We start from the raw sequence: 14,599 nt of genomic DNA on the forward strand, positions 1-14,599 counted from the left end.
TCCCACCCTCCACATCCCACCTCCACATCCCACCATCTACATCCCACCCTCCACATCCCACCCTCCACATCCCACCCTCCACATCCCACCATCTACATCCCACCATCTACATCCCACCATCTACATCCACCATCCACATCCACCATCTACATCCCACCCTCCACATCCCACCATCTACATCCCACCATCCACATCCCACCCTCCACATCCCACCATCCACATCCCACCCTGCACATCCCACCATCTACATCCACCATCCACATCCCACCATCCACATCCACCCTCCACATCCCACCCTCCACATCCCACCATCCACATCCCACCATCCACATCCCACCCTCCACAGACCCGCCCTCCACATCCCGCCCTCCACATCCCACCCTCCACATCCCGCCCTCCACCTTACGTCTGCCGTGCATGGTTGGTGCTCCTCCTGCATGGTTGGTGGTCCCTCACACTCATCGCAGCCACTGCAGGTGTTGGAGTACATCCTGAGACCTCTGCTGCTTGGAATCTGTCTCCATTTGAATGGAAGAGAAGAGCAGGTCTCAGCCAGGGTGAAGAGCTCTTGAGTCTCATGATATTCCAGTTCCCGCGCCCAGCCAACCCCTCCCCTCTCAGACTGTCGCTGAATGAGTGGGTGAATGTGTATGTGAGTGAATGCGTGAGTGAATAAATGATTGAGGGAATGCATGAGCTAGTGAATGAGCAAATGAACAAATGAGGGGATGTGCGAAGCGATCTAATCAATGAGTAAATCAATGAATGCGTGTTCAAAGATGAGCAAATGAGCAAATACATGGATAAGAGGATGTGTTAGCAAGTGATTCTGTGAGTGAATGAGTAAGCAAATGAAAAAGGCAAAATGAATCAATGCCCGAGTGGCCAAATGTGAGAAAATGAAGGGTGACTGGGCGAGTGAATGAGTGAGTAAATGAACGAATGGATGAGTGAGAAGCGGGCAGTTGGGGGAGCAAGTCCAATGTGCTGTCACCTGGGTCACCAAACATCCCTCAGGGAATGTGGCTGCCTGGGGCAGCGATGGTAGGTCCCATTCCTGGGAGGGCGAGTGCGAGGGAGGGGTGGATGCCCCTGCCCACGGGTGCCTGGTCCTCTCTGGGGCCCATGGCAGGACTCAGATGGAGAACCTGAGGTGGAGCCTGCAGCTCTCGCCTGTGGGTCTTCCCGCCCACCACGGACCTGTCCGCTCTCCACGCTGCCCCGACCCTGAGCAGGGGCGAGACTGGGACTGGCCGCTCCGGCTTTGTGGCCGTGGCACGCCTTCCCTCTGCTACCCCTCAGTGCCCATGGCAGAGCCGCCTACTGGCTCCCCAGCTGGAAGAGCGGCTCCTGGGCTGCGAGCCCCACCCTCCATGCCCAGCAGCCAGAGCGCCAGTCCTCCTGCCACGCCAGGTGGAGCTGCTTCCCAGCCCCTGAGGGCAGGGGTGGGGAGGGGCCAGAACCCCAGGGTCCCTTGCTCCCACCAGGTGGGCCCAGAGTGTGGGGCTGGTGGGGCCCTGCTGGGTGGGGCAGGGCATGGCACGGGGCCTCCCTCTCCAGGGCTGGAAGGGCTCCTCTGACCTTGGCCCCACTGGGCCAGCAGCACTGGGCCTTCGAATCCCACACCCCAGACGGCCCCCGGCGTGGTGGCCTTAGAGAGTCCATGTCCAGGACAGGTTATGCGTCCTCACATCTACTCTCTCCTCGGTCCTCATGGTCCGCCGGTCCGCTGGGGCCTGTGGCCGGGCGTCTGATCGCATGGCCGCTCTCGTCCCTTGCAGGAGTCCGGTATGTCACCTGCCTGATCCACAACTGCTCTGGGGAGCCACGCGCGGCCCCGCCTGTCGGCCCGGTGGACCAGGGCTCTCTCACCGTGCAGGACGAATACATCTTCTTCAAGGTGAGCACCGGGCCTTCCCGCTGCCAGCGTGGCGGTGTGCCGGTCTGCCCACAGCGAGAGACAGGCCACCACGGGTCGTTGCTCTCCACGCCCGGCCACCAGCCACCCACTCCTCTGTGAGCCGGGCTGCTGCCTGCGATTCCCGCATTCTCAGGCCACACACTCAGCCCCAGACAGGCAGCCTGACCTCCTCCATCCCGCTGCCCGCCCGGCCCGCTAGGACCCTGCTGACATAGCTCTAGTGGACACCTGGAGCTCCCCCCGCCATCCGCCCCCCTCCTCTCCCGACCCCACCTGACCCTCCCACCCCCGCCGGCCTGACCCCAGACATCCTCCATGTTTCTGGATCTCTCCAGTGCACACGCGTGTGCCAGAGGCTGCTGGGCTGGGTGGAGCCACGTGACCTCCAGTAGAGCAGTGGATGGTGGCTGTGAGACTTGACCCTATCCAGCCTCCGTCTCCCTGGGGCAGCGGGCAGCGGCCCGCCCCAGCCCTGCTACCCGAGCCTGGCACGCGAGCCCTGCTCTCTGTTGTTCTAGCCCCAGATACCGGGCCCGACTCAGGCTCCTCCCTGCCGCCCCCTCCCCAGGCCTTTCTTCACTCTGGGGGTTTTTGGCTCTGGTGATGCACACGAGTGGGCTGGCCACGTGGACTGGCCAAGCCAGTGCGGCTTCCCACTGAGTCTCACGCCCACGCTCAGTGGCCGCCTCAGTGACTTGAGATCGTCCTGTCTCCTCATCCCAGGGCTGTTCTAGAAAGAACTTGCCCCCGTGTCCTGTCACCCCATGCCGGAGACACAGAGGGCATTCCATACAGAGCTTTGTGGGGTGGATAGGAGTCTGTCCTTCTCAGGCAGAGCAGGTACATGTTACACCTTCCCTCCGAGGCTGGAAGGGTTTTCTTGGCTGAAGCGCCTCCAGTCTTCCCATCCAAGATGGCAGCGGGTACCCCAGGAGCTCGCCTGGGCGGCCGCCAGGCAGGGAGAGGGGTACGTTAGCCCCCTGCAGTCCCCCCAGCCCCCAGCCCAGGGTTGCACGGCCTGGGCTGCACAGTGTGCCTGCTCCTGAGCCAGCGGGCCAGCCTGACCTCCAGCCCTTACAGTCGCCTCTCCCTCCCATCAGGCAACGTCCACAAACCGGACCAACTACTACGTCTCCTACCGCCGCGGGCCCTTCGCCCTGATGAAGCTGCCCAAGTACGCGCTGCCCAAGGTAAGGTGGCCACGCTGCCAGCCAGCCCCACCTCGCAACTGTGCTCTCTTGTGGACGGCCAGTTCCAGGCTCACAGTAGGTCCACAGGCACACACTAGGTCCACCAGTACCCAGGTTCTTGTGCACACAGTACGTACTCAGGTGCCCAGGGCAGACATTCTTGCCCTCCTCCCAGCCGGCCTTACTGCCAGCTCTGGTGTGCCAGCCTCATCCAGGGTCAAACCCTGCCACTCTGCCCTCACAGACTTGGTCTCCCCACCCCAGCTCTTGCACGCAGTGTCTGGGGAGGAGTGGCCCCTCCCAGCACCCTCCAGATGGGGCTTTTGGGCTCTCCTTCCTCCCCTCGCTCCTTCCCCACGCCGGGCTCAGGAACTGCTGGGTCTCCCTCTGCTTCTGCCTGGCATCTTCAGTGGACAGGCAGACGTGGCAGGTCTGAGCTGGGGCATGGGGCTGAGATGGGCCAGGTAGCCAAGGACTGCCCCCCTGAGCACCCTTCACAGGAATAAAGTCACTTCAGCCAAAGCCAAGGGTGGAGGGCAGGGTAAGCAAAGGCCCTGGGGCAGGGGCTGCTGGAGATGACGTGTAGGAGTGGACAGAAGAGACAGTTGGGGTCTCCAGGCCCAGGGGTCCTGGCTCGGAGCTGCCCGGTGGGGTTCTAAAGGCCTCTCTGGAGCCCCACATGGAAAACGTCCTTGAGGCCTTAACCTTCCCTTTAAAAATAGAAAAAGAAGGGAAAAAAACTAGAAAGGGAAGGGAAGGAACGGGCTTAATAAATTAACTCCAGGCTCGGCTGAGTATGTAAATTAGAAGCTAATGCTTCCATTTCAGGAAGGAGCCCTTGGTGCCCGGGGAGGTGAGGGTGCCAGCACTGGGGGCTCAGGGCTGGGGCATCCTGAGGGGGGAGGGGGAGGGAGGCCCCCCCGCCTTTCCCTCCACCCTTGGCCCCCCTCCCCAATGGCCCTGGGACTGAGGTGGGGCTGGGCTCCAGCCTGAGGAGCTAGCCAGCCCCCCATGTCCTCTGACCTTGAGGGAGTTTCCTGAGGCCTCTGGACACAGAGATGTCTGTCCCTCCTCCTCCTCCTCTTCCTCCTCCTCCTCCTCCTCCTCCTCCTCTTCCTCCTCCTCCTCCTCCCTGCTCTCCTAAGCACAGCCAGTCAACAACTCCCACAAACTCCCAGCTAATTGCGTCCCCTAATCAGATTTTGCTGTTAGTGACCCCTGCCTGCTCCCCCACCGTCCTCAGTCCTCATCGCTTTTCCTTTCACTTTTTCTCATTGCCTTAGTAACATCGTGAAAATGAGTGACTGGAGAAGAGAGAGTCCCTCTGGTCCCCCCACAGACCCCCCAAAACCTCCACACAGACCCCCAGAAATCTCCTCCAACAACCACCCACAAGCTGCCCCTTTCTGCCGGCCCTCCCTGGGCCCCCTGCCCTCTGCATGAGTAGCAGAAAGCTGACCTGCAGGCGGGCTGTTGGGCAGCCTGCTAGAAGGCTGGGATGCCCAGCTGGGGCGCCCATCCCCCGTTGGCTCACCGCCCCTCTCTGCACACCTGGGGCCCAGGTTCTCAGGGTCCCTGCACCCTCAGGGCGTATTGATGCCTGTGGCCTGGTTTTTGAGGCTCCAGAGACTCTGGGTCTCAGGACACTGAGCTCCACGGACCAGGCTCCATCCCGCCATCCGCATTAGACCAGACTCTGGCCTGCACTGTGCCGGGTACCCCAGGCCTCTGCCCTGGCTGGGTCTTCTCTACCCGGAGGCCTGGCAGCGCTGGCACACGTGGGCAGCTGTGGTAGGCATCCTGCGCTCTCTGTTTCAACTATTTACTTGGAAAGATTCCTTTCAAAATATTAGAATTAGGAAAACTGTTGTCCAAACCTATAAAACAAAGGAGAAAATGTTGTTTAACCCTGAGGTACCCACAAACATCCCTAAAAATAAGGGGAAAACGTAAACATACTTGAAACTCAAATATTTGGTAGTTGCAGTGAATTTATGTAAAGTAAAATAAGCCTAGAAAGGGAGCAAGAGCAAGAACCCCAGAACCCCACGGTCCCCTCCGAACCCCTGAGCCTGGCCCCAGCACGGACTGGAGTGACTGACCCAGCCCTGCACAGCGGGTACTGCTCGCCATCGCACATCAGGGCACAGGAAGAAGGCGGCTGGGGAAGGCAGGCAGTTCTGGGTGAAGCAGAATCTGGACACAGAGCCAGCAGCCACGGCCCCAGAGAGCCCCGGTTCACCGGCCCTCGAGGGCCACTACCTAACGAGGTGACAAAATAAAGACAAGCCGGGAAAAGGGAACAATCCAGTTTCCAGAGCTAGATCTGAACATGGAGTGAGAGGAGAGGGAGGGCAGAGCCGGGGCGGCTGTGCCTTCTCCCCAGGCCTGCGCCCAGCCCCCCTCCCCCTCCCCCACCTCCCCTCCTCCCCCTGGCCTCCACCCAGCTCCCTGACGCCCCTCCTCCCCCCAGGACCTGCAGGTCATCAGCACGGACGAGAGCCAGGTGTTCGTGGCCGTGCAGGAGTGGAACCAGGCTGACACCTACAACCTGTACCAGTCGGACGCGCGCGGCGTGCACTACTCCCTGGTGCTGGAGCACGTGCGCAGCTCTCGGCAGGCGGAGGAGAGCGTGGTCATCGACATCCTGGAGGTGCGCTGCGCCTGCCCTGCACCCCCAAGCCCTGCCTGCCCCCCACAGCCCTCTGGGAGGGACCCCAGGCCAGGGAGCGCCCTCAGCGGGAGAGCGCGCCTCTGGGACACGTGCCGACCGCACTCATCCGGGCAATCTTTCTGTGATGAGGAGAGGGAAGGTTTCCGGTGGTAACATTTGCAGAAGTGTTGGTGGGTTGGTTTGTGGTCAGTTGGGGGGCTTGGACGCGGTCCCTGAACTTTTCACTCAAGGCTAGTACTCCAGCACTTGGCGTCACAGCACCACTTCTGGTTTTCCGGTGGTTCATTGGGGGAAAAGAGTCTCATGGACTTTGCTGCCCTGGCCAGCTTTGAACTATGATCCCCGCCCCCCAGTAGATAGAATTACAGGCAGGAGCTACCGGTGCTCAGCGAAAGTAGGTTCTTACATGAGCGGGGGCCAAGGCCCTCCGCAAACACACTGGGCCCCTCCGGGCGCTGGCACCCAGCTCAGCGGCATCCCCTTCCAACCCCGTCTGCTGCTTGTCTGCAGGCTCTTCCTCAGCCACCCGTGGAAGGCCCTGGGCCAGTGGGCGACGCCCACAGTGCCAACCTGTGCAGGCCTTCGGTTGCAAGTGCTGGGTCTGGGCCCGGTGCCTCTGGAGGCCCTGGGCTGGGCTGTCTTGTCTGTCCCTTGTGGGGAGGGGCTGGGCTTATAAGCTGTAGCTGCTGCAAAAGCAAGAGCACGGTGGTGGAAGGGGCACCAAGGCTCTGTTCTGTCCACAGCGCCCTGTGACACACACACACACACACACACACACACACACACACACACACACACCTCGGGCATGCATGCACGCATGCGTGGCTGAGAAAGAGTGAGGGGCGTGCATGCCCTCTACCCAGACCCTGGGGTGAGCTTGTGTGAAAAAGGAAAGACCATTGGCGGATTGGGGTCCCAGCAGCCAGTGTCCTGACACGAGGCGAAAGAGGGGAGGCAGCCACGGAGGAGGGCAGAGCCAGGGATGGGGGGTGGGGGAAACCAGGACCAGCCATCAGAGGTCACCACCTGCCTGCACCTCAACTTTGGACGTGGCTACCAGGAGAAGAAACGTGGACAGCTCGAAGATACGTTGATGGCAGCGTTCCCAGCAGATGCCACTCGGCTGTGACCCTAGTGCCAACATGGACAGAACCCAGTTCACAGAAGACTCAGCCTTGCCCCCTGGGACGTGAGGGGTCGCCGTGGTCATGGCCAGGCTCCACAGAGACCCATGCAGAGACAGAGGCCGCCATTCTAGACCGTGAGGCCAGGGTGCACTGCGTCCTCCAGCCCAGACGGGGGCAGCATCCTCACCCGGCACCGTGGGGCCCGCCTTCCCGGGTGGCACCAGATCCCCTTGTGGGAGCTCCTGCCCTGTGGGTTCCCTTTATCTTCTTTCCATCCACTTGTTCTTTATTACGTGGCTCATGGAGTCTAGGCTGTGACAGCCACGGCAAACAGAGGGACAAGCGGAAGAGTTCAGGTGCAGGCTTTGTCCACCTTGCTTACTGAGTTCCCCGTGGTGTGCCGAGGGGCCCCGTCCACCGTGCAGGGCACTAGGGCCAGCACTGCCTGCCTCGCCCTCACAGCGCCTGAGCACTTGGCTGAGCCCCAGGATTTGGTTGCCCAACCTTGCAGAGGCTCCTCTGGCCCCGAGCCAGGCCTGTGTCCTGCAGCCTGGAGGGCACAGCTCCGTGCCTGCTCCCCTGTGGGTCAGTGAGTCCCCAGGATGCTGACAGCATGGCCTGGCCCTGCTCGCCGCTCAGATTAAAGGAGAGAAGAAAGAACTGTGACCCAGAAAGGCGGCTCTTTGTGTGGAAACCCCGGCCTGTCCAGTCACAAAGGATGCTAAAATTAGGAGAGAGGTTCTAAAGAAATCACCTTTGGCGAAGCCTCCGAGAGTCTCGCCGTGGGATCCCATGGTCACGCAGAGCCCTCGGCAGCCACCGGTCACGTGCTCGCCCTGCCCCAGAAACCTCAGCAGAGGCCAAGCACAGAGCAGGAAAACTTCAGCAAGGGAGCTTCAGACCACACAACACGGCCATGAGCTGCAAGGGACAGGGAAGAAGGCAGTGGGGTCCCCCGCTGGCAACTCTGCCCCGGCTGCTCTTCATGAGAACCAGGGGGCGGCCCGCACCCCACGCATGGTCCCCACTTCTCCACACTGCCTGTTTCCTGGCTGCACTGTGAAAGGGGCTCGGGAGCGCGCCAGCCTTCTGGCTCCCCGTTGTTTCCAAGGTGTGTGACAGCAGCACCATGTCCGGAAGCAGAGCCTTGATTTCTAGTTCCACAGAGCCGCAGGGGCTCCTCGGAGCTCTCCCATCTGGACCGGTTCAGCTACAAGCTGTGGAGCCTCTGAGCTGATGAAATTGGGTCTTTGAATTCATGCTGTGACAAGCCGAGGCCTTGGCGGGCCTCCGGACAGGGGTGAGGGTCTTGCCACATTGAGTGCAGAGGGGCAGAGACAGCGTCTGCCCGTGGGCAGGTGGAGGAGAGGGCGCCCGTCCTGTCCCGCCAGGCCTCACCAGCAGCCTCAGGGCGCGCGGTGTGGGCCCTCTGTGCAACACACACCGTGTTGAAGAGGACATCGCACGCGCTGCGCGGTCCTGTGGTCGCTGCCCACCCTGGCCCTCCTAGGCCCTCTGAGAAAGGGAGCTGTGGAGGCATAGAGGCCTGGCCAGGGCAGGCTGGGTGTCCCTGTCGGTTGAGGTTTCTGGGTGGGGAGTGAGCTGGGAGGCCCGCAGGAAAGCCTGGGCAGCCCACGGAAGCAGCTGAGCTGCGGGTCCCACAGCAGAGGTGAGGGTGTGGAGGGCAGCAGCGAGGCTTCCCTGTCATGGGCGGCTGGGTCCTGGACGGCAGGACCCGGCAGCCCAGGGACCGGGCTCCCGGGGAAGCTGGGCCTGGGCCGCGGTTGGTACAGGCTGGCGTGGGGGGGAGGCGGGGCTTCACCCACCGACGGCTCTACCCTCCCTCCTGTGCTGTGCCTCAGGTCCGAGGGGTGAAAGGGGTCTTCCTGGCCAACCAAAAGGTGGACGGCAAGGTGACAACGCTCATCACCTACAACAAGGGCCGGGACTGGGACTACCTGAGGCCGCCCAGCACGGACATGAACGGGAAGCCCACCAACTGCCAGCCGGTACGTGCTCTGCCCTGCCCCGCCCCTGCCAGCCCGTGGGGCTCTGCCCCCTGCCCCGCCCTGCCAGCCCGTGGGGCTCCGCCCCCTGCCACGCCCCTGCCAGCCCGTGGGGCTCCGCCCCCTGCCCCGCCCCTGCCAGCCCGTGGGGCTCCGCCCCCTGCCCCGCCCTGCCAGCCCGTGGGGCTCCGCCCCCTGCCACGCCCCTGCCAGCCCGTGGGGCTCCACCCACTGCCCCGCCCCTGCCAGCCCGTGGGGCTCCGCCCCCTGCCACGCCCCTGCCAGCCCGTGGGGCTCCACCCACTGCCCCGCCCCTGCCAGCCCGTGGGGCTCCGCCCCCTGCCACGTCCTGCCAGCTTGTGGGGCTCCGCCCCTGGCACACTGCTCGACATGATTGGTGGGCCCCATGTAGGACCCAGGGCCACTCACACCCACTGAGCACATGGAGGGGACCAGATAGGGGAGCAGCTGTCCCTGCCCTTGGTTTCTCGGGGGCCAATGTTCTCCAACAAATCCACACCAGCCTGCATGGAGCTGTGTGTATATGTATTGATATGTGTGTATGTGTGTGTGTGTGGTTCATATGTGTGCGGTGTGCATGTGTGTATCCGTGTGCACGTGCCCAGCTACACATGTCCAGCTACTCATGTCACCAATGAGCAGGGCAGAAGCCACCCTGCCGTGGTGGGACCCTGTCAGCGCACCACAGCTGCCAGCCACAGCAGTCTCACGGGGGCCCATTGTGCCAAACCACCGTGGCAGAATCAGTCTCTCCATCGTCCACATGGGCCCTGGCCTGGACAGTGGCCGAGTCTGGCGTCGGGGCAGCCTCGGCCAGGCAGGGATGAGCTTGCTCTGAGCCGGAAGGGCTGACTTCTGTATCATCAGGAAAGTTAAGCCACATTCATGTGTCAAAACAACTTTTTTGCAAAGAATAGATTCCTGTCTGCAGTGATGCCGCTCAGGGCAGAGATAACCTTTGTGACATCTACGTCCAGTATTTGAAATAACAAGAGGAGCAAAACTAGGAGTGTGGCACCCCAGGTGGCACACAGAGAGCCCAGCAGAGCACATGAGAATGAGCTAGCCAGGGGTCTCGGCTGGGCTCGCCAGAGCTTCTTAGCTGCACAGCAGGGAATGCGTGTAGGTGCTGAGGTCTGAGGATTGCAGTTTGAAGCTGGCCTGGGCAGGAAAGTCTTTCAAACGCTTGCCTTCGATGACCCACCAAAAGCTAGACATGGAGACGTGGCTCAGTGGCAAAGTGCCAGCCTTGTGTGGAGAAACCAAGGGAGAGTTCAAGGCCGAGAGTTCAAGCCCCACTACCAACACACAGGAGTGTGTGCACGTGCAGGCAGGAGTGTGCCCATGTGCACACAGCAGGGACATGGAGGGACAGGCCACGTGTTCACACCTGCCCCCTCCCACCTCACCCCCAGTTTTCTCACTCTTGGCTACAGGACATGGACGAGTAACTGCATGGGGGCTTGCTCCCCACTGCGGGGCTTTCTGCTCATGGCGGAACTCTTGGGAACATAGGCGCGTGTTCAGGGCACAGCACGGCCAGGACAGTCCCCGTGGCCCTCCTCACCAGCTCGGGCCCCGAATCCTTCCTGGGCTCAAATCCTGCGGGATTTCTGAGTCTTGGACCAAGAATCCTGCCTGGCTCTTTCCCGCAGTGGTGAAGCCAGGCGGACACCTCGGATGAGTGTCCCAGGAGAACCGTAGCGGGACAAAGCCCTGTGGCAAATGCTGTCCAGCCATCTAAGGTTCGGACTAGAAACCCCCACCATCTCCTCTGAGAGAGGCGGAGGCAAGGGGTGAGGTCCAGGTGGCTGGGGTGAGACCCCTGACCTTTACCCTCTAGGGAGGGGAATGGGGAAGGGGCAGAGGAGGGAAGCCGGCTCACCGCCTGGCCTGCCTCACCACCCGCCCAGACTCCTGAGTTCCTCCACACCAGGGCTGGCAGCCCCTTGGTCTCGCCTGGCAGCCTCAGAGGCCCCTCCATCGGCCTGGGGATCCCGGTCCAGTGTGTGGAGGCAGCCAATGGGACCAGAGGTGGTCTCAGGCATTGCAGGCAGCCCCTGGCCTTCCACGGGTCAGGCTACCTAGTAGAGCCAGGCCATGTGGCCTCCAGGCTTCAACAACCATGCAGCCTCCACCACATCTGCCAAGCCTCGTCCTGGCCAGAGCTCCACCGCAGCAGGCAAGGCTGCTCCTCCTGCAGACAGGGGGCCCGCCCTTGGGCCTCTTCTCAAAGTGTCCAGTCTGCCAGTGTGCAGGGAAAGCAGGGGGCTCCAGAGCCAGTCCCCAGGGGACTGCTGGTCATACCCAAGCCTCCCGACAAAGGTACAGCTGAGCAAAGACCTCTGAGGATAGAATCCAGGGCCTTATACCTATGATGGAAGTGCTCTACCACTGAGCTACACCCCAGACCCCTTTAATAAAGGTCCTGCATGGATGCATGGATAGATGGATGCAGGGGTGGATGGATGAGCAAGGAAGCGGAAAGATAGATGAATGGATGGACGCATGAGTCGATGATGAATGATGGATTTATGGATGGACAGATGGATGCATGGATCGTTGGATGGATGCATTGACAGATGAATGGCTGGTAGATGGACTGATGGATGGATACATGGATGAGTAGGTAGGTTAGTGAATGGATTCATGGATGGATGGATGGATGGGTGGATGGATGGATAGATGGATGGATGCATTGACAGATAGATGAATGGCTGGTAGATGGACTGATGGATGGATACATGGATGAGTAGGTAGGTTTGAGTAGGTAGGTTAGTGAATGGATTCATGGATGGATGGATGGATGGGTGGATGGATGGATAGATGGATAGATGGATGGATACATGGATGAGTAGGTAGGTTAGTGAGTAGATTCATGGATGGATGGATGGATGAATGGGTGGATGGATGGATGGATGGGTGGGTGGATGGATGGATGGATGGGTGGATGGATGGATAGATGGATGGATGGATGCATTGACAGATAGATGAATGGCTGGTAGATGGATTGATGGATGGATACATGGATGAGTAGGTAGGTTAGTGAGTGGATTCATGGATAGATGGATGGGTGAATGGATGGATGGATGGATGGGTGGGTGGATGGACAGATGTATGCATGGATAGATGGATGGATGCATTGACAGATAGATGAATGGCTGGTAGATGGATTGATGGATGGATACATGAATGAGTAGGTAGGTTAGTAAATTGATTCATGGATGGATGGGTGGATGGATGGATGGGTGGGTGAATGGATGGATGGATGGATGGATGGATGGGTGGGTGGATGGATGGATGGATGGATGCATTGACAGATAGATGAATGGCTGGTAGATGGATTGATGGATGGATACATGAATGAGTAGGTAGGTTAGTGAATGGATTCATGGATGGATGGATGAATGGATGGATGGATGGGTGGATGGATGGATGGATGGATGGATGATGGAAGGATGGATAGATAGATGGATGGATAGATGGGTGGGTGGATGGATGATGGATGGATGGATAGGTGGGTGGGTGGATGGATGGGTGGATGGATGGATGGATGGATGGATGGGTGGGTGGATGGATGGATGGATGGATGGATGGATGGGTGGGTGGATGGATGGATGGATGGGTAAGTGGGTAGGTTAGTGGATGGATGGGGATGCATGGGTATATGGATATATGTGTGGATGGTGGGTGGATTTGTAGGTGTGTAGAGGAATGGATAGAGGGGTAGGTTGATGAATGTATAGGTTCCTGAGCAGATGAATGGATGAGCAGAGGGACAGATGGATGGGTGGAGTTTACGTGAGCTTCACAGGTTCTGGGAATCTCATTCCCTGGTTCCTCCCTGCATGTGGGGCCATGGCAGAAAGTCTCCACTGTGGAGATCCAGGCCACAGGATGCTCCCTGACCAGACAGAGCAGGGGTCTCTCCCAGGGGCAGGGGTCTCTGTCCTGGAGGAGAAAGCTGTCCTGGCCCCGGTGCCATGCTGGTCCTGGCGCCATTCCCCCGACCCCAGGATACCAAGCAGTGTCTGCTGAGGCCTCGCCCACCCTTGCTGACCTTGAAACCAAGGTCGGCGGTGTTTCATCCACTCCTCCCACACAGCCTGGAACCCCACAGGTGGTTTTTCCAGGCCGTTCCTGTCATGCGCTAATTGTGCTCCCTTGTCTCCTCCCTGCAGCCGGAGTGCCGTCTGCACCTGCACCTGCGCTGGGCAGACAACCCCTACGTGTCAGGCACCGTGCACACCAAGGACACCGCCCCTGGCCTCATCATGGGTGCAGGTGGGTGCCCACGCCCTGCAGGATGCTCCAGGGACGGGGCCATGGTGTGTTCAGTAACCCCACAGTACCACAGGCTGACCAGAGGCCCGGTTCTCCTAAGACTCTGAGGATGTCAGTGCAGTGAATGTAGGGTGAGACACGTGGTGGCTGGATGGGTGTGTGGATGGATGGATGGATGGATGGGTGATGAGCGGGTAACATGCATGGCTGATGATGAGATGAGTGGATGGGTTGGTGGGTGATAGATTAGTAAATGAAAGGGTGGATGGATGGATGATGGATGGATGGATGGATTGGTAATAAAAGGGTGGATGGATGCATGGATGCATGGAGTGGTGGGCCTGGCTTTCTGGGGAGGGTTGGCCTTTGCTCTGCAGAGGGGCAGCTACAGCAGGTCCTGCTCTGGCCATGGAACTATAGAGCCGGGACAGAGGGCCCCTCAGTCTGCCCATGGTAAAGGAGGGGAGCGGGAGGCAGGCCCCCCAAGATCACTGCGGCCCCTCTTTCTTTTGGTCCAGGTAACTTGGGCTCGCAGCTGGTGGAGTATAAGGAGGAGATGTACATCACATCTGACTGTGGCCACACCTGGCGGCAGGTAGGACAGCGGGAGGTACCTGTGTCCCCTGCAGCCCCCAGCCCACAGCACCCCAGGAGCTGCGTCTGTGCCGCCAGCCCCTCCACTTGCGCGGCTCCCTGAAGAAGTCTGAGCAGGGCCTACCAGCCCGAGTGGCAGGGCCAGGGGTCCCTAGCAGCAAGAGGCTCTCCCCAGAGCCAGGAGTCAGCCCAGGCCATTCTGGGGTCACAGATGGGTGCTGCAGTCCCAGGAGTGCACCATCTGGGAGAATGGAGGATCATATGTGTCTCGCCTGACCCACACGTCTGCTCCAGGCCAGCCTCTCTCCCCTGTGTGTGCTCGACAGCCCCACCCAGAGGATGTCCTGGACACACAGGCCAATGCCAAGCATACCCAGCTCACTGCTGCTGTGGCAGAGGCCACGGTGTCTTCACACTATGCAAGGAACAAGGAGCTGGGAAAAGGGCAATACGTCCATTGTCTTATGGCATTCCCGCTTCCCTGTGCCTGGGGAGTGTGTCTGAAGTATCCCGACGCCGTGCTCTGCCTGTGGACCTTGAACCCCCTGCCAGGAGAAGCAGCCCGAGGTGGGGGAGACATTTTTAGGGGCTCTGGTGGCCATTTGCACAGAGCAACTTGCGGAGGTTGCAAACTTGGGGTGCCAGATCTGATTCCTGAAGAGAGTCTGGCACCCTGCGGGGCTGCTCCATGCCCAGGGGACAGGGGTAACAGGGTGAGGAGGATGCCCCGGGGACACAGCGCCTGTGTGCGTGGGGGCACGCGTGCTGCATGTGTGTCGGGG

The 14,599-nt window shown here is 60.4% G+C and overlaps 2 protein-coding genes across 2 annotated transcripts in view; one reads left to right on the forward strand and one right to left on the reverse strand.

Annotated features, from left to right (window-relative positions):
• The window catches only part of Sorcs2 (sortilin related VPS10 domain containing receptor 2), a 241,080-nt gene that overhangs the window by 191,434 nt on the left and 35,047 nt on the right, over positions 1-14,599 (forward strand). The window contains exons 7-12 of the mRNA XM_090343870.1: positions 1,782-1,900; positions 3,022-3,111; positions 5,585-5,764; positions 8,775-8,921; positions 13,121-13,223; positions 13,742-13,818. Coding sequence (XP_090199996.1) covers positions 1,782-1,900; positions 3,022-3,111; positions 5,585-5,764; positions 8,775-8,921; positions 13,121-13,223; positions 13,742-13,818 — 716 coding nt within the window. The remainder of the gene's footprint in view (positions 1-1,781; positions 1,901-3,021; positions 3,112-5,584; positions 5,765-8,774; positions 8,922-13,120; positions 13,224-13,741; positions 13,819-14,599) is intronic.
• On the reverse strand, positions 5,763-7,851 carry LOC150056017 (uncharacterized). The gene is made up of 3 exons (XM_090343869.1): positions 7,667-7,851; positions 6,812-6,916; positions 5,763-6,471 (listed from the first exon to the last, which is right to left on the reverse strand). The coding sequence occupies exons 1-3, from the start codon at positions 7,704-7,706 to the stop codon at positions 6,188-6,190; spliced, it is 429 nt and encodes a 142-aa protein (XP_090199995.1). The 5' UTR covers positions 7,707-7,851; the 3' UTR covers positions 5,763-6,187.

Source organism: Megascapheus bottae, chromosome 13 (assembly GCF_031878675.1).
Source record: "Megascapheus bottae isolate mThoBot1 chromosome 13, mThoBot2.hap1, whole genome shotgun sequence".
In the NCBI taxonomy this organism is placed as follows: Eukaryota; Metazoa; Chordata; class Mammalia; order Rodentia; family Geomyidae; genus Megascapheus; species Megascapheus bottae.